This window comes from Pan paniscus, chromosome 15, assembly GCF_029289425.2.
Source record: "Pan paniscus chromosome 15, NHGRI_mPanPan1-v2.0_pri, whole genome shotgun sequence".
Taxonomy (NCBI): Eukaryota; Metazoa; Chordata; class Mammalia; order Primates; family Hominidae; genus Pan; species Pan paniscus.
In genome coordinates, this window is record NC_073264.2 from 101875489 (window position 1) to 101895091 (window position 19603).

The 19603-nt window shown below is 55.1% G+C and overlaps 1 protein-coding gene across 1 annotated transcript; it reads left to right on the forward strand.

Annotated features, from left to right (window-relative positions):
• The first annotated feature begins 3811 nt into the window (after positions 1-3811).
• DLK1 (delta like non-canonical Notch ligand 1) lies at positions 3812-12066 on the forward strand. Its single transcript, XM_034938150.3, has 5 exons — positions 3812-4078; positions 5339-5402; positions 5884-6014; positions 8988-9129; positions 11088-12066. Exons 1-5 carry the CDS (start codon positions 4012-4014, stop codon positions 11833-11835), a joined length of 1152 nt encoding a protein of 383 aa, XP_034794041.1. The 5' UTR covers positions 3812-4011; the 3' UTR covers positions 11836-12066.
• The last annotated feature ends 7537 nt before the right edge of the window (positions 12067-19603 follow it).

The following is a 19603-nucleotide window of genomic DNA, read 5'->3' on the forward strand; positions in this document are numbered from 1 at the left end:
CATCTCTTGTCTGTAGGATGCCCACTAGGACTGGATCAGTGGGGGCTCAGATCCCCCCACCCCGGCAAAAAAACAACAACAACAAAAAAACCTAGTGTAGGCAGAAGCAAAGCCTCAAGGCATGGAGATCCCCACCGAGGCTGTGGGGGTGGTGTGCAGAGCAGAATGTGAAGGTGGGGTGAAGCCCCCTCGCCGGCCACCCCTGCTCTTGCCCTCCCATCCCCGCTGGTGCCCAGGACTAGTGAGTCTCAGAGGCCCCTCTAGCTCCACCCAGCTGAGCTGCCCTGATCAGTGTTTCTGCCTTTAATCAGGGGCGAAGTGGTCTGGGGCTGGCTGGAGGAGGAGTTAGTGTTTAGAAAAGGAGGAGGGGGAGCAGACAGGAGGGGAGAGCAGAGGAGCGGGGAGGAAAAAGGGCTGGAGACAACACTTCTTTCCTTCCCTCGGAAAACTTTTGCTCATCACCAGCTCCTCTGCTGCCCCGGCAAAGCCCAGCAACACTGCCTCCGGACAGGTTCCCCTTGCTTTCGGCTCTTGCCTGCGGGGTGTGGGGCCATAGGCAGAGCCTTCGGCTTGGCTACAGGGAGGGAGTCCAGCTCATGCATCTCGATCTGGCCCCAGAGTTGGCAGGTCCAGTCCCTGCAACCTGTGTAGATCGCCTGCCACGCCATGCTATGAGGACCTGCGGGCTGCCGGCCTCATCTCTGTAATCCCGGGGGCCTGTACACGGAGCATGGCTCTGGAGAGAAGAGGAGCAGGGAGGAGGGGAGGGATGCGCAGATAGAGGAGGGGGCGTCCAGCTCCTCCAGCCTGCCGTTCCACAGCCCCCAGGGTCTGCTTGCAAACGGCAGACTGTACCGCTTCTCCCCAAGGGACTACATTGGCATTTTCGCGCCTTCTGTGCAGACTTAAAGTCTGTGACAGTCACCAACCTCCCCTCCCTACCGCTCCTAAGCTACCCTTTCTCAGTGTCTGCTTGCTGAAAAGAAAGCTCCGGCCTCCTGAATTTACAAACGCTTTATTAAGATTAGAGCAAGCCAACAGAAATCTTCCTGGCTTGTAGGTCCTGTGAGACAAGAAAGTCCCCTCCCATCCCTCAAGTGTCCCTGCAGGGGGCTCTTGAAGAGGGCCCGGGTCCAGTGGAGCCTGGGTGCCCGCCTTGGAGATCCTCTAGCTGGCGGGGGCAAGGGCTCTGGGGTGCAGCTGTTGGAGGAATGGCTGGAAGGGGTTGTGACCAGGCCCTGTCAGCACAGTGCTTTTCTGCTTACAGAAACCGGAGTTCCTTTCAGAGACAGGTGGGACATCCCTGTTTATGGGCTAAGAAACAGGGCTCACAGATGGAAGAGACTGGGCCCTTGGTGGGCACGAAATGGAGATAGGATTAGAGAGCAGGTGCCCCCCAAGCCAAGGCAGTGCCCTTTCAGCGTAAGCGTGTGACATTTTGACAGACTCCCTTGGGCGAGAATACCCTCCTCTGGCCTCCCTCCCTTTCCTAAACTGGGGAGGGCTGTGGTGGGGCTGGGGGCGGGGGTGGGGAGGGGGAAGAACCTGGATGGGGAAGGGAGGAGTCTAGGTGTGTGTGGGGGTGGGGACACTGGGGCCCCCTAAGTGCTCCATGCAGTCCAGGGATTCTCCTCTCTGCGGGACTTTGGCAAGAGCCTGGGAGGCCCTTACCCCAGGGCTACCCAGCCCTGAGATCCTCCGCCCCTCCTTGGCTTCTGGCTGAGAACTCAGCTCTTCCAGGTCTGCCTGCTGTTGGGATAATTTTGGAGGCTGAAGTCAGGGGCCTTGAAGGGAGGGAAGAGAGGAACCCTGGTCAGGAAGACCTTGGCGATCACCATGCAGTGGACATTGGCACCCAGGGTTGGGCCTGTCAGCCAGACACTCTCGTTCTAGGCCAAGGGCCTTGGGCAAAGGACCTTCCATCACTGAAGTTGGTTTCTTGACTTGAGGAAAGAGTCCACGGAAGAAAGTAGGGTCACAGGAATGCAAGGGCATGTGGCAGGCACACAGTGGGCACCCCAACTACTCCCTACAGCCTGTCCCCAAAGCCATTCCCAGCAGCCCCTACCTATCCGGGCATTCTGCAGATAACATCAGGGAAGGGATATCTTCCACCAGGGGCTGGGAGTTTCCCTCCAGCCTCCTTGGAGCCAGCCCAGAGCAGCTCTGGTCTCTGTCCATCCCTGTACCCATCCCGAGTGCCTTACTGGAGCACTGACTTAGGGGTGGTGGGCCTGGGGATGCCCATGGGCCTGCCTTCCCACATCTATGGCTAAGATGGGAAATCTGTGCTCAGACCTGCCAGGGCTGGACTAGAGGGCCAGGAGGTCAAAGCATCCAGCCTCCAGGTTCACAGTGGTGAGATAACACCCCCTTGCAGCACTGCGAGGAAGGGGAGGCCGCAAGCTGGGTGGGCACCCACTCCCTGCATCTCGGATATGTATGCAAATTAATATATGCAAATTAAGTATCCTAAACGACCCACCCAAAGACTGGGACGCCTGGGACCCTTCCCCCAGGAGGTGAAATATCTTTAATCCCCTCCTACCCCTCTCCCTCCCTATCTTTCTGAGCCTCCCCCATCCAGACTGGGTGCAGGGGTGCAGAGCTTTCCTCTCCAGCAGGGCTCTAAGCCTAAGCCGGGGGCAATGGGGAGGAGGGGTGCCTGAGGAGCACTCCCTCTCCCTGGGAGCTCTGCAGAGGAAGAGGGTCTCTGGCAATCAGCATCCTCTACCTCCACCTCTCCGGCGGGCGACCCCTCAGAGAAGGTCTCCCAGTGAGTCTGGAATACGTGCCGAGTGCCTGGAGTGCTATTGTGTGTATGTGAGAGCACGTTGGTGAGGCTGCCCACGCATGCCACTGTGGACAAAGACAGATGCGATCCTGTGTGTGTGGGGACTGCGTATATGTTTTTGTCAGTGTGTGTGACCACGAGTCAGTTGGGTATGTGTGCTTGTGGGTATCAGGTGCGTGGCTGTGCGTACATGTGTGCGTAAGAGTCGGTGCATTTGTGTTTCAGCGCGGCTAAGGCCCTGACTGAGATGCTGTGTGTGCGGGGGTGGGTGTGACTGAATGCGGGCACGGGTGTCCGTCTGTTTATACGTGTGTTTGCGTGTTTGGGTGTGCAGGTGGCTCTGCGTAAGCGTCTGTGTGCAGGGGGTCGGCACATGGGGGAGGATGCCCATGGCTGGGTAACCGCAGGTCCGCTTGACCCTCTGCCACCTAGGACTGTGTCTATACGGCGTCTGGGCTACAGTGTGTTTGAGTTGCCGTGTGCGTTTCCGTTGCGGGGTGTGGGTTGCCACGGGGCAACTGCATTTTTCTGCGTCTTCATGGCCAGGGGTACAGGGGGAGTCGGGCTTTTCCTGGGGGTTTTTCTGTGTGCGTGTGTAATTATGTGCTTAGTTCACATCTTCATAGTGCGCCTTTGTGTTTTCCTGGGTATCTAACCATTGCACGTGTGCCCGGGACGTCAGCGATAAGTGTTTCGGTGTTCCTGCGTGCGGATTTGTGCTCTCCGGGGAGGTCTGCGGCCCAGGTTCGATTCCTGCGACTTGTCCTAGGCAGGCCTGTATGTGCGCGGCGGCCGCGTGCTGTACAGTGTGAGGGAACGTGTACCAAACGCTCGCGGGATACCTGTGCCCGTCTAGCCAAGAGTGCACCCGTGTGCGCGAGCGGGCTTCCGGGACGCCGCAGTGGTCGGGGGCGGCCCTGCGAGGGGAGGGGGTCACAGGGACTGGCCGGCGCCGGCCCCGTGCGCACGGAGGCGGGGGCGGGGGGCGGGGGCCGCGGGGGGGGAGGCGGTACGAAAAGGGCGGCGCGCGCGGCGGCGGCGGCAGCTCCCCGGCAGCGGCGGTGGAGAGCGCAGCGCGCAGCCCGGTGCAGCCCTGGCTTTCCCCTCGCTGCGCGCCCGCGCCCCCTTTCGCGTCCGCAACCAGAAGCCCAGTGCGGCACCAGGAGCCGGACCCGCGCCCGCACCGCTCCCGGGACCGCGACCCCGGCCGCCCAGAGATGACCGCGACCGAAGCCCTCCTGCGCGTCCTCTTGCTCCTGCTGGCTTTCGGCCACAGCACCTATGGTGAGTCCCCCGGCGGCCCGGCTCGCGCCCCCTCTGGGGAAGCCTGCGACGCCCCGCCGGCCGCCCGGTGCCCCGCACGCCCCGTCTCGTGAGCCCCAACTCCGCCCGTCCCGCCTAGCCCTAAGCCCCGCGCTGTGCCTGTCTCGCCCTACCCACCACGCTCGCATGCCAAGGCCCGTCCCAGGGGTCCCAGGGCGCAGGGGATGTGTGAGACCCCCAGCCCCTTCCCGCCCTGCAGAAGTGGCGCCAGAGGGGTGTCGGTGCGCTGAGCAAGGAGGTATGGAAAAATGAGGTGCTGTTGTGGAGTCTTCTATGAAAATACTCTGGGGTGCAACTTTGGGGTGTCCCTGTGTGAGCGTTCTGGAACAGGTCTCGGGGCGGGAGTGGGGGGCGACTTTGCCGTCTTAGCCCCCAATTCCCAGAGAAGCCCAGCCTGAGCCCTTCCTGCGTGGCGCGTTTCTGTAGGTGAGGGGCTGCGACACTTCTGTCTGCAGCGGCCATCTGTCTCTGACAGCGAGAGAGTTGCCCCCTTCCTGCAGCGCCCCCCCACTCATTGCACCAGTGGTTGTAAGGGGGCTGTCTAGAAAGCTGGGGAGCTGGTTGAGTAAATGCACACAGTAGGTGCCTGTTAAAGTGTCACAATCTCTAAGCAGTGTTGTTGCAACCTCAGCCCGCTAAGCAAAACCCTGTGTCGTCATCGTTTTTTTAATGCGAAGAGTCTGGGGTAGGGGAAAGAGGGAAGATTTGACCTGGGTGCCCGGCTTAATAGGGATGAACCTTAAAAAGAATGCAGACTCCTTACTGGGGCGCCCACCAGGTGAACCTGTCTGGGCTTTCCCGGAGCTGAACACCTCAAAATCTGCTCCCCTTTTCAGCTCAGGTTGCAAAAGTGACGGTCAGGCTGCATGCCCAGGGCTCAACATATTTCCCTCCACGGTCCCCGTCCCCGCTGTTAGGAGGACTTGAGGTGTCGTATTTGCTTTTGGGAGTCCGGGGAGAAGGTGTTTCTCCTGCTCCTAGGAACTAGGGAGAGTGTACTGTGGTCATTTCTTTGCTGGGAACGTGGCAGAGATGTTTTTCCTGAGTGCACTGAGCCCCATCCATGCTCGGATAGGAAGTGCCTACTGTGTGCCAGGCTGGTAGGACCCAAGAGGGCTGTTGGTGCCCTCGAGGGCAGTGGTGGGCTGTGTGGGCGAAGACAGCCTTTGCCTTGGCCTGGGGCCTGGTGGGGTGAATCGTATAACCTTTCTTGTACCTCAGGGGCTGAATGCTTCCCGGCCTGCAACCCCCAAAATGGATTCTGCGAGGATGACAATGTTTGCAGGTAATAGAGTGGCTCCTCAGAGGCAGCTTGTGGGGGCCACGCAGAAGCCTGGGGAGTCGTGAAGTCAGGCAGAAAAAATAGGAGGCTTGGCCACTACGCTGCAGCAAACAGCTTCCGGGCCCCTGCAGAAAACTGGTGGGGCGAGCGGGGGAGATGAGGGCGGGGGCGGGGGGGGGGGGGCAGCCGCAGCTCCTGTCTGCGTTCTCAGAGGTGGGGGGGCAGGTGGGACCACTGCAGGCCACTGCGGCAAAACGCAGCACTCCCCCGGGATCTCGGGGCCCCTCCAAGTCGGCCCCCTCAGCTTGGCATGTTTTCTCTTTAAGTTTTTCCATTCAGGTGGCTGGTGTTTACTTCCCAGGACCACCGGCTGCCACTGTGCAAAGACCCCCAAGGGTCCTTGGTTCCACAGAAAGTAGCCTGAGCTGCCTCTCTACCCCTGCCCTCTTCATATGTCCCCACCTTTCTCCCCCACCCATTGCAGGTGCCAGCCTGGCTGGCAGGGTCCCCTTTGTGACCAGTGCGTGACCTCTCCCGGCTGCCTTCACGGACTCTGTGAAGAACCCGGGCAGTGCATTTGCACCGACGGCTGGGATGGGGAGCTCTGTGATAGAGGTTGGCACTCGCCTTTGTTCACCTCAGCTCTGCGTCCTTACCTGCCTGCCCTAGCCCCTACCACCTCCTCACTGTCTCTTGTTGCTGGTGTTCCTCACTTCCTCATTCCTGCACACTTCGTGCCCTGTATTCTAAAGATCTGTTTATAAATTTCCTGTGGGTACCGAATGCCTCCTCAGAGGTAGGGACTTCATTTTGCTCTTCTCTGCGCCATCAGCACCCAGCACCTAGAGGGAACATGGGGTGGGGGCCAGGGAGCTGCCTGTTGAATAAAGAGTCACAAAATACACATACAGCTGGGCCGGTGGGACCACAGACCCCAGGCTGCCTGTCCAGGTCATGGAAGCCCAGTGATGGACAGGGCTCTGGGGATCTCGGAGCTAAGACTCCCTAGAAAAGCACACGCAAGACTGTAAAGAGGCTGCAAACAAACAAACGGGGTGGGGGGTGGCCAGCACTGCTCAGTGGTTGAGGGGCAGGTGCTGAGTCAGGGCCAGGAGGACAGGGCTGGGGGGCCTGGACTGAGTGGGTCAGGTGTAGGGGGAGGCTGCAGTTGGGAAAAGCTGAGAAAGGGTTAAAGTGAAGATGGGTGTTATCTGTTGATTTCATTAATTTATGCAATCTTTGCCTCCATTACCCCAAGCAATTGAGAGTTGGCTGTCACTGCATTTTCAGGCTGCGAAATGTTCGTCTAAGCCCATTTTCATTTGGCAAAACCCGCCCTAACGTTTGAGCAAACTGAAGTCCACAAAAAAACTCCCAGCTGCGTAGCAGCCTGCCCTCAGGGCCCCTGTCCCTCAGTCCCCAACATTAGTAAAGACGGTACAGATAGGGAAGCTGAGGATCAGAGAAGCACAAGTGTCTGCTAAGGAATATGAAAGAAGTTGGGCGAAAAGCCAGCTACAACCCTTTCCCCCAGCCCCAGAAAGAGAGTTAATTTTTATCTTCGATTGCATCTAACATCCTTCCTTAAGGAACACCTAAGAGCATTTTGTTGTGGCCCCTGCCCTGTACAGCCAGGGCAGCCATGGTTCTGAAGCTGAGCTCCCTCCCACCCCAAATTGTCTCTGGTCCTTAATTCCAGCCCCCCCCAATATGGTGCAAGGTTTACCCGCAGCTGACTCATGCTCTGGCCAGCATCTCTGCTGCCCCTCACAGAAGCAGCGGCAGCAGCTCTGAGTCGTTTGGGGATCTGGGGGATTCCAGCAAAGCCACCATTTGGGATCAGGGTTAGGCTTTTAGCTTGGAGCCCATCTTTTTGGTATCTAAATGCAGTACACCCTTGCTGAAATTTTCCAGACAAATGCCTCCCTTCTCATGGGCCCTTGGTATGTCCCCTCCCCACCAAGTTGACAAAGGCAGCCAGCTTGGGGATGGCCAGAGAGTCTAGGGTCCCAGAGAAGACATAGCCCTCCCTCTCCCTTTTTGCCCATCTTTGAGGCTGTCGTGGCCACAGCTGCTGTCCCAGCAGAGACCCCCAAGCAGCCTTCTCCTCAGAGCAGCTTAATTCACCCCTGTCTTGGGGTTGGAGGCTCAGGAGGGCTGATCCAGGATTGGCGTAGCAGGGAGAGCTGCAGGGACAAGCTGGGGGTGGTCGCCAGCTTTTTAGCTTAAATTTAAGATTCTGAGTGACAGGAGAGTCGGGTGCAGAGAATAAGGAGCCTGACGCGGAGGCGCCACGTGCTAATGCCTTGCCGGTGCCGTCCCGTGAAGATAAATCCTCTTTATGTGTCCTTGCACCAAGCCGGGCTTCCATGGAACACCACAGGGTAGTCCATCAACACAGCGTTCAGGCTCTTCCTCCTTGATTGATTGCAGTCTCCCCTCCACGAGGGTGTGGGTCTCTCTGAGAGGGGGAAAAAATACGCACATGTGTGGCCTCAGCACGGGGGATTCCCCCCCCCCATCCCCACCAGCCTGCCTTAGCTTGCTGTGTCTCTCACTGCCCCTGGCTTTCTGTTTGGCAGGTGCAGCAGCTCAAATTATAGAAAATCAAAGCTGAAGAGTCCCTCAGAGATTGGCCAGGGAAAGACCCTCTTTTTATAAGTAGGGAAACTGAGGCCCAGAATGGGTAGGAGCTGAAATCTGCTGCCACATGGCAGCAGGCTGGATACAGGGCCGGACAGGGGTCCCTTCCTGGCCCCACTGGGGAGCTGGGGTCTCCATCGTCAGAGAGCCCCTGACTCAGGCCCTTGTGTTCAGCTCGTCCCTGGCTTGCTGAACCTGAATAATGAAGTGTGCATGATGGAAGGTGTTAAAAGATGGTGGGAGTATACCAGTGCTCATGGAAACCTGTGCTGATAGGAGAGCGCTCAATAGCTCTAATTTCCCTGGCTTTAAAAGATGAAGCCTTTTTACCAGGGACCCCTTGAGTTCAGAGCCTGAGTGCAGAAAGAGAGACCACAGGGACACGTGGTAGTGCTGGGGTTAACAGGTTTCTTGATTCCTGACTGAGGGGGGTCGTTAAATCTCCATCCCCCCTCTGCCCCTCTTTGATGGAAAAGTATGAAGAGCTGGTGGTTTTTCTGAGGGTTGGGCTGTATTCATCCCCCAGCTGGCCAGGACCCCTCCCCTAACAGGAGAGGGTGGAGATGCAGTCTTGTCTGGTGGAGACAGGCCTTAGGGAATCTCAGCTAGGCACGCTGTTGCAGGGAGGGGCATGATGTCCACAGTGAACGTCACGGACATGTTGCTGGATATGGGGTGACCTGGTGCCAGGCAAAGGGAACAGCTATCCTGGCTTGAATATCAGTGGCCACGACTTTCTGATCTGTGACCTTAGGCAAGGAAACCCCTTCAGCTTCCTGAGCCTCAGCTTACTCACTTCATGGGTTTTTTTGAGGGGGCTCCCTAAACCCTCTTACTCCAGACCCCACTCGGTGGCCATAGAGCCATTTTAAAGCCCACTGGGGCCCGCGTCATGCTTGTGTATGGAGAGGAAGCTAAGTTCTCGTCTTCTCCGTCACCCCGCAGATGTTCGGGCCTGCTCCTCGACCCCCTGTGCCAACAACGGGACCTGCGTGAGCCTGGACGATGGCCTCTATGAATGCTCCTGTGCCCCCGGGTACTCGGGAAAGGACTGCCAGAAAAAGGACGGGCCCTGTGTGATCAATGGGTAAATATCCTTCCTGTGTGTGATCTAATGAATGCTGCTTTTCATGCAGCCACTAAAGACCCTTTCAGCCCAACCCTGTTGGACCTGTCGTCTGACAAAAGATGAAGTAAGCGCTCATCCTGGCAGCCCCGTAGGGGACCGCCCTGGATGGGGGTATTTACGGGGGAATGTGTCATTGCCATAATTTTTTCAAATGATCCTGAAGGCGATTTCATATTCCCCTGATGTTCTCAAGTCCCGATGCGTGTGAGTGACAGTCGATCGGAATGATGAACTGACACTCGGAGCTGCATAATTTTCTAAAGGCAACATAATAAAAGATTGGAGCTCCGCGGGGCTGAGGCTGTTTGTGAAACCCACTTGCTGTATCTCAGGGGGTGGTTTTGGGGAACTGGTGGGCTCTGCAATTGGATTTTCTGGGATGTCTGTGGAAGGAGTTGCCAGGCTGAGAGGTGAAGAGATTGGGCTTCTGCCAGCACGAGAGGAGGTGGGCCAGCTGTCGGCTATCCTCAGTGGGGAAGGGGGCTTTGGGACTCCTGGGCAGCGGACGTAACAGACAGAGTGGCCACTGTCTTCACTTGAACCTCCCTGAACAATGCTTCCCAGCAGCTCAGCCTCTGTCCACCCATTATCTCTTTGGCGGCCCTGAGCCATCCCTCCCTGCTGGATGGGGCTTAGCCTGAAGCCAAGGGAGATCTTGACAGAGGCAGGGTCCGAATATAAGAATCCAAACTTGAACCCAGTCCTGGGCCTGTAGTTGGGGGGCAGGGGTGTCCCTTTCCTCTGAAGAAACAGAAGCTAACATGCAAATAAGCTTATCTTGACCGGACATTGCAGGGTGGCACAGAGACCCCAGTAGTCTGTAAGAGCTGTAAACAGACATTAACGGGGCTTCCAAAGATCAGTCTCCAGACGGGGTCAGAGTGGGGGCTGGTGAAAACTGAACTCCATTTCTGCTTATTAGCAAGAAGGAGAAAAACAGAGCGAGACCTTTAAAATATTTTGCTTTTCTCGCGAATGGACTTGAACCAGTGTGTCAAAATAGAGCCTAAGGCCCTTGAAATTCCTTCAGAGCCCAGCTCCCATGCAGCCCACACCCTGAAGCAGCAATGCTGATTTCTTGTGTTTATTGCCCCTTCTTCCCCGGAGTTTTGGCATTTATCAGATGACAAAGGGCTCGCTGGTTTAAAAGCACTTACGTTAAATGCTCCTTGTACTCCACTTTGAGCAAACAGCTTTGGTTTGCAAGCTGCACTTGGGTGAATGGACCACTATTAAACAGCCTGGCACAGACGCTGGCTTGTGCCACCGTAGACAGACCTCGTATTGCTTTCTCTTTGAGAGTCCCCAAGCGCTTCCTGCACAATAGCCTGTGGATCCACACCGCTAATAATAATAATAATAATAATGAGGGTTGGCGGCAACAGTGGACATAGGCATGAAGGACGATAGCAGGTCCCGGGATAGAGTGAGGGGCGCCCCTTGCTTGGTTCTTCTGCCCCAGCAGCCCAGGGATGGAGCTAAGGGAAGGGGGCTTGCTCCAGTCCTGAGCTGTCACTGACTTTTCCTCTCCTAGCCTCAGTTTCCCCAGTTGGCTAGTGACTAACCAACAGTCCTCTGGTTGGAGAGGTGCAGTAAGAGGTGGGAGAGGACGTGGGCATCCTGGCATGGGAGGTCGGGTGTGTCCCAGGTTAGCATTGAGATGGGGGTGAGGTGGGCACCCACCCACCCACCCCCAGAGCTACTGGTGAGCTTCTTGCAGGCAGGGGTCACGGCCCCGGGCACCTCTCTGTGCCTCCCTGGCTGGCGTTCCCTCCCTCACTCCCTCATTCACCTGATGTGTTTTAAGCACCTGCCCCTTAGTCAGGCCAGGGACCTTCTGCCCTGAGCCCCGTGCCCTGCAGCGCTGTTGTAGCCCAGCCCCTGAGGCCGTTTACTATGTCCCCGTTGTGTTGCAGCTCCCCCTGCCAGCACGGAGGCACCTGCGTGGATGATGAGGGCCGGGCCTCCCATGCCTCCTGCCTGTGCCCCCCTGGCTTCTCAGGCAATTTCTGTGAGATCGTGGCCAACAGCTGCACCCCCAACCCATGCGAGAACGACGGTGTCTGCACTGACATCGGGGGCGACTTCCGCTGCCGGTGCCCAGCCGGCTTCATCGACAAGACCTGCAGCCGCCCGGTGACCAACTGCGCCAGCAGCCCGTGCCAGAACGGGGGCACCTGCCTGCAGCACACCCAGGTGAGCTACGAGTGTCTGTGCAAGCCCGAGTTCACAGGTCTCACCTGTGTCAAGAAGCGCGCGCTGAGCCCCCAGCAGGTCACCCGTCTGCCCAGCGGCTACGGGCTGGCCTACCGCCTGACCCCTGGGGTGCACGAGCTGCCGGTGCAGCAGCCCGAGCACCGCATCCTGAAGGTGTCCATGAAAGAGCTCAACAAGAAAACCCCTCTCCTCACCGAGGGCCAGGCCATCTGCTTCACCATCCTGGGCGTGCTCACCAGCCTGGTGGTGCTGGGCACTGTGGGTATCGTCTTCCTCAACAAGTGCGAGACCTGGGTGTCCAACCTGCGCTACAACCACATGCTGCGGAAGAAGAAGAACCTGCTGCTTCAGTACAACAGCGGGGAGGACCTGGCCGTCAACATCATCTTCCCCGAGAAGATCGACATGACCACCTTCAGCAAGGAGGCCGGCGACGAGGAGATCTAAGCAGCGTTCCCACAGCCCCCCCTAGATTCTTGGAGTTCCGCAGAGCTTACTATACGCGGTCTGTCCTAATCTTTGTGGTGTTCGCTATCTCTTGTGTCAAATCTGGTGAACGCTACGCTTACATATATTGTCTTTGTGCTGCTGTGTGACAAACGCAATGCTAAAACAATCCTCTTTCTCTCTCTTAATGCATGATACAGAATAATAATAAGAATTTCATCTTTAAATGAGTAAGAGAAATAAGTATGTTATTCTAAAATCTAAACTCAAATGAAATTTCAAAAAAGACCAAAAAAAAACAAGGCAACAGAACCAGGGCTCAGTGCCGACGCCCCTACCCTGGGGGTCTCGGCCACAGGGTCCTCGTGAAACCGTTACGAGTGCTGTACATGACCACCCACTGTGCAAAGAGCTACGATTGTTTTCGTTCGTTAATTCTCACACACCACATCCGACTCGCACTCACATCCAGCTCAACATCGCTACCTTTAGATCTTTCCGATTGATTTGAGATTTAGCGGAGTGCAGCGGCTGTGTGTCAGTCAGAGAGAGCCCCAGGTTGGCTGCTGGGGGGCTGGGCCTCTGTCCGAGCCCTGCCACTAACTCGCTGTGTGATCCTTGGCGAGTCCCTATCCCAATCCTGGGCCCACTTTCTCGTCCCTCTCGAGGGAGGGGTTTGAACACCGACCACCACGGTCCTCTCTGGCTCTAAAACTCTGAATTAGGAACGAGGGGGTATGAACCAAAACACTTCCTGACCCCAACAATTGGGATCTGATGAAGACGAAGTCTCATCCTGGGATCCGAAAGGTTTTGGCCTATCCTGGATGAACGCTTGATGTTGAAATTTATCCTAACTGTGTTTCTCAAAGTGGGGAGCCTCCTGGCCCACTTCCCTTTTGGGAAAAAATAGCCCCTTTGAGTCATAATGTGCCATCTGGAGTTGCCACTTAGGCAGCCAGCCCTCCCCCACCCCTCTGCCCACCCAGAACCCCAACACTATACCTGCCTCTACCCTATAGAGACATCCCTTGAGACTTGAATGTACTTTGAGCCGCAAGTGCCCCTGGCAGAATCTGAGCAGCAACACAGCCCTCACCAAGGTTTTCACAGGGATTAGTGGAAATTGTCACTTGTGGGGCGCTTACTAGTTTTGTGGCAAATGTGGTCCAAGACCTGGCCCACACAGCCATGGGTTTACATTTGTGTTGCTGAGTTAATAATCCTCAGATCTCAAAAGACCTAGCCAGCTTCTGAATTTTGAATTTGACTTTTTTTTTTTTTTTTTAACAAAGAGCATCTATCTTTTTTGCAAAAATAGAAAGAAATGGGACAGAGCTCTGTTTAGCTTTTCAGCTTTTGGGGTTAGACAGCTAAACAGCCCTTGGGTACCAGATAGGAATATTTTGCTTCTTAGATTATTTGGATAAGAATCTATACTCTTAGCTTTATTGAGCATTGCCTGCCGTGTTTACCTTGCTCCAGGTGTTTATTTCTAAGTCATCATCACCTTCGTCATCTACAGTCAGTCACATCAGTCACCCACACACAACTCACAGTCACCCATCCATTGGTCACCCGTGCCATCGTCATGACACAATATCGACCTCATCACCTCGTCGTCCTCCAGCCACCACCCAAGCCCCCTCATCCTGACTCAAAGCCCGACCAGCATCTGCCCAAACTCCCAACACCCCACTCTCCCCACCAAGCCATTGGTCTCTTCACTCCCGGTCCTTTGTCATCCTGATTCCAAGCCCCGCCCCACCCTCACCGCCCCCTCCGCATCATCTGCACTCTGCAGAGCCCCTCCTACCCGCCTCTGTCCCCACCAGGCCCCTCCCTACCGTCAGCCCTGAGTCCCACAGCACGCGTCCCCAGCCCCTCCCAGCCTCACCCCTAAAACCCTGTCACCCCACCGACCACCATCATCACTGCCAAGCCCCTTCCCCTTCTCCAGCTCCCGTCCCCACTACCCCTCCCGTCCCCCAATCCTTCCCCTCCTGTTAGCCCACCCCTCCTTTCCTATCACCCCCACCTTTCCCTTCCCATTCTCCCCACCCTTCCCCTCCGATCCCACCACCCTTCCCTTCCGATCCCAGTCATCCTTCCCCTCTGATCCCCCACCCTTCCCCTCCTGTCCCCCCCAGCCCTCCCTTCCTATCACCCTCACCCTTCCCCTCCCGTTCTCCCCACCCCTTCCCCTCCTGTCTCCACCAGCCCTCCCTTCCTATCACCCCCACCCTTCTCCTCCCTTCCCTCACCCCAAACCCCTGGGTCCTCCACCCCAATCTCTGACAACCGCCCCAAGTCCGTCTTCCTCCCCCACGAAGTCATTCATAAGTCACCATCTCATCTCATTTTGAGTTTGTTTTAAGAAATAAAAAAATTAAAAAGACAAAAAAAAAGAATTGTTGGCATGTGTCAGGCGGGCGTCTGGTACCCCGCCTGGCCTCTCTCAGCGTGAGACCTGGACTGAGCCTGCTAACGATTCTGTTTCTCAGTTTCCCCAAATAGAAAATTCTAAGATTGGTCAGACGATCAAATTATCTATGTTTTCGATTTTGATGCTATAGAGAATAGCCATGTTCCCCTGATAACAAGAAAAAGACGTCCCACGGTCGAGGTATCCTTGACCAACTACCCATCCATTCATTTGTTCACCGTCCACAACTCATCTGATCAGGAAGCATTTCCAGGCACCTGCGGAGCACTAGGCAGTGTGCGGAAGCTGCAGGGCAGGCAGGACGAGGGGGCAGTCTGGAGGGGGGTGGACACAGCTGTCCCCAGGGAGCCCAGCGCGGTGCCGGTCACATGCCGTGGGAGTGGAGGGTCCTGAGCAGACGCCTCCCTTGGAGAAGAGCCACCATCTCACCTTCCCACGCAACAAATTATCTATTACCAGCACGCGATGAGGCCGTCCCTCCCAAATTCCACAGTGCCCACCACTCGCACTACCCCCCCCCCGTGCCACAGAAGCAGTGTCAGCAGCCTCGCCACGGTCTTCACGTCATGCAGAAGTGGTCATTCCATGTTCTATGGCCACCAGATTCTGCTGAGAGTGTCGGGATCCTTGACTGCCCAGCCACACCTTGTGTGTGTCTGGTGTAGCGTGTAGTTTACGAAACAAACGGAAAAGCTCAAAGACAGCGATCCAAGACATGATCAGCAATTTGGTCCCAAATTAGGAGAGGAGGAAGAGGAGTATCAATTTTGTCACCAAAATGTTAAAAAAAATGTCCTTGGAGCTCTTTTTAGCTTTCCCGTTTACTACCAGTCCAGACATGCAAAAAAACCTTGTTTATTGAAAAATAAACAACAAGGGCTAGACTTGTGTCTGCGTCTTTGATTTTGCGTGTGCCAGGCTACACTGGTCCCCTCCCATAGGGGCCTCAGGCCCCGGGCAGGGTGGGCAGGGGTTCGTGCTTTCCAGGGCCCTGCTTTGGCCTAACACCCAGCACCTCTCATGTGGCCAGGAGGCCGCAGGGCTAAGGGGTGAGCCCGCCCGGGCCTGTGCACACCCCTTCTAGACCACACTCTTGGAACCTGGGAGTCTCCTGTCCAGAGGGTCCTGAGAAGACCTCCAAGGCTCACACGGACCTTGTCCCTGTCTGTTTCCCAAGGTGGCTCATTGTGGGTGGCCTGGATGGAGCTGGGACATGAAGGTGACAGGTGCAGGGAGGGGGGTCCATGTGGGAGCATGAGAGTTACTGTGCTCAGGGCCAGTTCCCCCTATGCTCCGAGGTCCAGCACAGAACTCGGGAGTCAAAGTCTCCCACGCTGGTGTGGGGCCTTCCGGGGCTTAGTGAAGGGGCAGTCGCCCAAGAGAGGGGCTAGGACACAGTCTATGTGCTACTTAGTGAGGGGGACTTGCAGCCTTTCAACACTTCCCATGGCAGGTGGACGGGCTTCCCTGGGCTCCTCAGGCAGGCCCAGCTCCGGCCACATGCAAGTGCGCTCAGCGCAGGATTACAGTCCCAGAATGCCAGAGCCAGAGCGGCCAGCTGAACCCAGGACAGAGGAGCCCAGGTCTTATTCCTTGGCCCTGGTGGCCTGGGAGGCAGCCCTTGGTTTGGGTCCCCTCTCCCCTTCCGCAGGGCCCGTCCTTCCTCTCTCAGACTCTCCCTGGCCAGGCTGCTACCACCCCTTCCAGCTCTCCAACCTCAGGTCCTGGGATCCCCTGATACCCGCCTCCTCCCTCGGCCACCACAGCAGCCACGGTTCTGCCTCCTCCCCATCTCCTTCCACCCTCAGCCCTCACAGCTGGGGCTCAGGCCCACTCAGTCCCTCGGTGTCCCTCTGGTCTCCCCACCCAAGGTCCTCTCTGGCTCTAAAACCCTGAAGTAGGAACCAGGAGGTATGACCCAAAACACTTCCTGACCCCAACAATTAGGACTGATGAAGACGAAGTCTCATCCCGGGATCCGAAAGGTTTGGCCTCTCCTGGATGAACACTGGACATTGAAATTCATCCTAACTGCATTTCTCAAAGTGGGGGGCTTCCTGGCCCACCTCCTGTTTCAGAAAAATCAGCCCATTTGAGTCATAATGTGCCATCTGGAGTTGCCACTAAGGCAGTCAGCCCCATAGCCCTCGATCTCACCCACCTGCCCTCACCCACCTGGGGCCCCGACTCCACACCTGCCTGCTGCCCTCAATGCGGCAGAGCACACAAGACAGACAGGCAGGAGCTAAATGCCAGACATGGACGCTGCCCTGAAACCTCTAGGGAAATAACATGACCACACTGAAGGTTCCCAAGTTAATAAATGCAGAAACGTTGATGAAAGGGGCGAGTTTTCTAGGAAAATATTAATCCTCCAAATTCCTCAATGCAGCCAGCAGGAACAGAGTGATCCTCTGGGGGAGGACCCCATGGCAGGCAAGGCTGACCTGGTTTGGAGGCCACATTTGACCCTTCGAGGGAGGGGGAAGGCTCAGGCTAGAGGAACTGTTCCACAGCAGAGAAAAAGAAAAGATGAAGGCTTTCCAATTCCATTTCCAGAGCTAGGAGAACCTCTAGGCTGAAACCTGACAAAGGTCACAAAACTTGAAAAGAAAAGTCACTGTCCTCACCCCTGAACAGAGAAACAAAATTTCCAATGAAATAACAACACAGCAAAGCAGCCACATTTTTTTGTTTGTTTGTTTGTGGGTTTTTTTTTTGTTTTGTTTTGTTTTTTTTGAGACAGAGTCTCACTTTGTCACCCAGGCTGGAGTGCAGTGGGGCGATATCGGCTCACTGCAAACTCTACCTCCCGGGTTCAAGCGATTCTTGTGCCTCAGCTGGGCGCCACCATGCCCAGCTAATTTTTGTATTTCCAGTAGAGATGGGGTTTTGCCATGTTGCCCAAGCTGGTCTCGAACTCCTGACCTCAGGTAATCTACCTGCCTCAGCCTCCCAAAGTGCTGGGATTACAGATGGGAGCCACCATGTGTGGCCTGCAGCCAGGTTTTTTGTTTTTGTTTTTGTTTTTTTTTAATGTGTGATCATGTGTAGCATTTTCTAGAAAAGCAGGTTTAATTTAACATTAGGAAATGCAGCAGTTGTGTTGAGCCTGGAGTGGTCGTAGAAGGAGGGGAGAGTGATGGTCACCTAGAGTCCCTACGAGACAACCCTGGAGCCAGGCTTGGACCTGGGAGAGGAAACCCCGATTATAGGCCCAGTGGCCAAAAAGAGCCCAGGGGTGGGGATGGTCCAGAGGCAGAGGGCGGGCTTGGGGCCTGAGGGATTACTGCTGTGAGCAGCCTTTGCACAGTGCTCTGGGCTAGGGAGCAGCAGCAGAAAAATCCCCAGTGAACTCCACGTAGAGGAAGAGGCCCCGTGCAGCACCTGGAGCAGGTGCATGGAAGGTTCCTGAAGGAGATCTGAGAAGGAGGGAGTGGGGAGGGGCTGTGGAGACTGGGGATAAGACAGAGAGGGGGCTCTGTGGGCAGCCTATGTGGTCAGGACCCAGTCCAGGACCCTGACACAGGCTAACAGCTGGGCAGCTTAAGGAAGGAGCTCAATTAACTGGGCCCCTGGGCCTGGAGGTGATAGGCTTTGGGTCTTAGGCCCTGTGGCTTTCTTTCTTCAGTGACTCTCTCCCACAGCTGAGAAAGAAGAAAGCCTTGGCTCTCCACGTCACCCAGCCAAGACCCTCACTCAGTGAATCCCACATATCCTGTTCACAGGAAGGAGAGGGCCCAGCCCCGACTCACAGCTGGGGAGGAGACATGAAGATCCCAGCTCACTCAGACTGGCCGGTGGCTCAGCTGCACCCGGAAGTGCGTCTGGCCGTGGTCACTGGGGCGCCATGGCCATGACAAAGATGCGAACACTGGAGTTGACCAAATTTCAACTTCAGTACAGGTCATAGGAAAAAATATATGATGCCAATGCAATAGGTTCCAGAGGGAATCTGATAAAATCAAAATAAATCCCAGCAAACTAGGAAACAAGTACATATCTCCTTAATGTCAGAAAGAATATCTGTCTTAAACTAATGTTTACTATCCTATCAGTCAGTAAAACCGAAAGGCAAGTAAGGCCATGGGTTATACAGCAGTTAAGGGCACTGGCTTTACCTTTTGGCTCTGTCCCTTGGGCCCATAATATCTTCATGTTTGCTTCCTCACCTGCAAACGAGTAGTCATGGAGAGCAATGAGTATCACTGTTGCTCTAGGACTTCTAGCCCATGTAATAAGACAAGAAAAAGCAAAACATGGAAAGGAGATTAAATGATGATGATGATTGTCTACCGAAAACCTCAAGAGAATGACCTGAAGGAAAAATATGAGAAGTCAGTTAGTAGGACACATATGCTACCTACACAAAAACCTAAATATCAATAGCAACTCATTGCTAAAAAAATAAGGATTTGAGTAATTAAAACTTACTATTATAAAGTTGTCAATTATCCCCAACATTAATTTATAAAAGTTTAATGCTATCTATTTGCATTAGGTCCTTAGACAATAGAATTCTGAAGTTTATCTGAACAAATAAGATAGAGAGAACAAGCAAGGAAAAAAAGTAACCAAGGGGCAACTTGCACCATTGGATATTAAAACAGAGAACTAAAAAAAAATTGTGTGTCTCAGGACTGATACAGAGTTAATATTGGTTTTCTAGGAATGAGGGGATAAATGAAGGAATGCAAGAGTGATAGCTTTTGAAGTCATCTAGATCCCCTGCTTCAACTACTCATTTACAAATGTGGAAACTGAAACCAAAAGAATGACCAGCCTAAGCTTCCCAACTGAGGACATTTTTTCCCCCCAGGAGACATTTGGCAATGTCTGGAGACATTTTTCTTTTTTTCTTTTTTCTTTCTTTCTTTCTTTTTTTTTGACATGGAGTCAAAAACTCCATGACACAGAGTCAGAGACTCGCTCTGTCACCCAGGCTGGAGTGTAGTGGCATGATCTCAGCTCACTGCAACCTCCACCTCCTGGGTTCGAGTGATTCTCCCGCCTCGGCCTTTCAAGTAGCTGGGATTACAGGCACACGCCATCATGCCCGGCTAATTTTTGTATTTTTTAGTAGAGATGGGGTTTCGCCATGTTGGCCAGGCTGGTCTCGAACTCCTGACCTCAAGTGATCTGCCCACCTCAGCCTCCCAGAGTGCTGGGATTACAGGCATGAGCCACCACGCCCATCCTTGGAGACATTTTTCATTGTAAAAACTGGGTGGCATCCAAAGGATAGAGGCCAGGGATGCTGCTAACCAGCTTGCAAAGCACAGGACGTCTCTGCAACAAAGAATTATTTGGCCCCAAATGTCA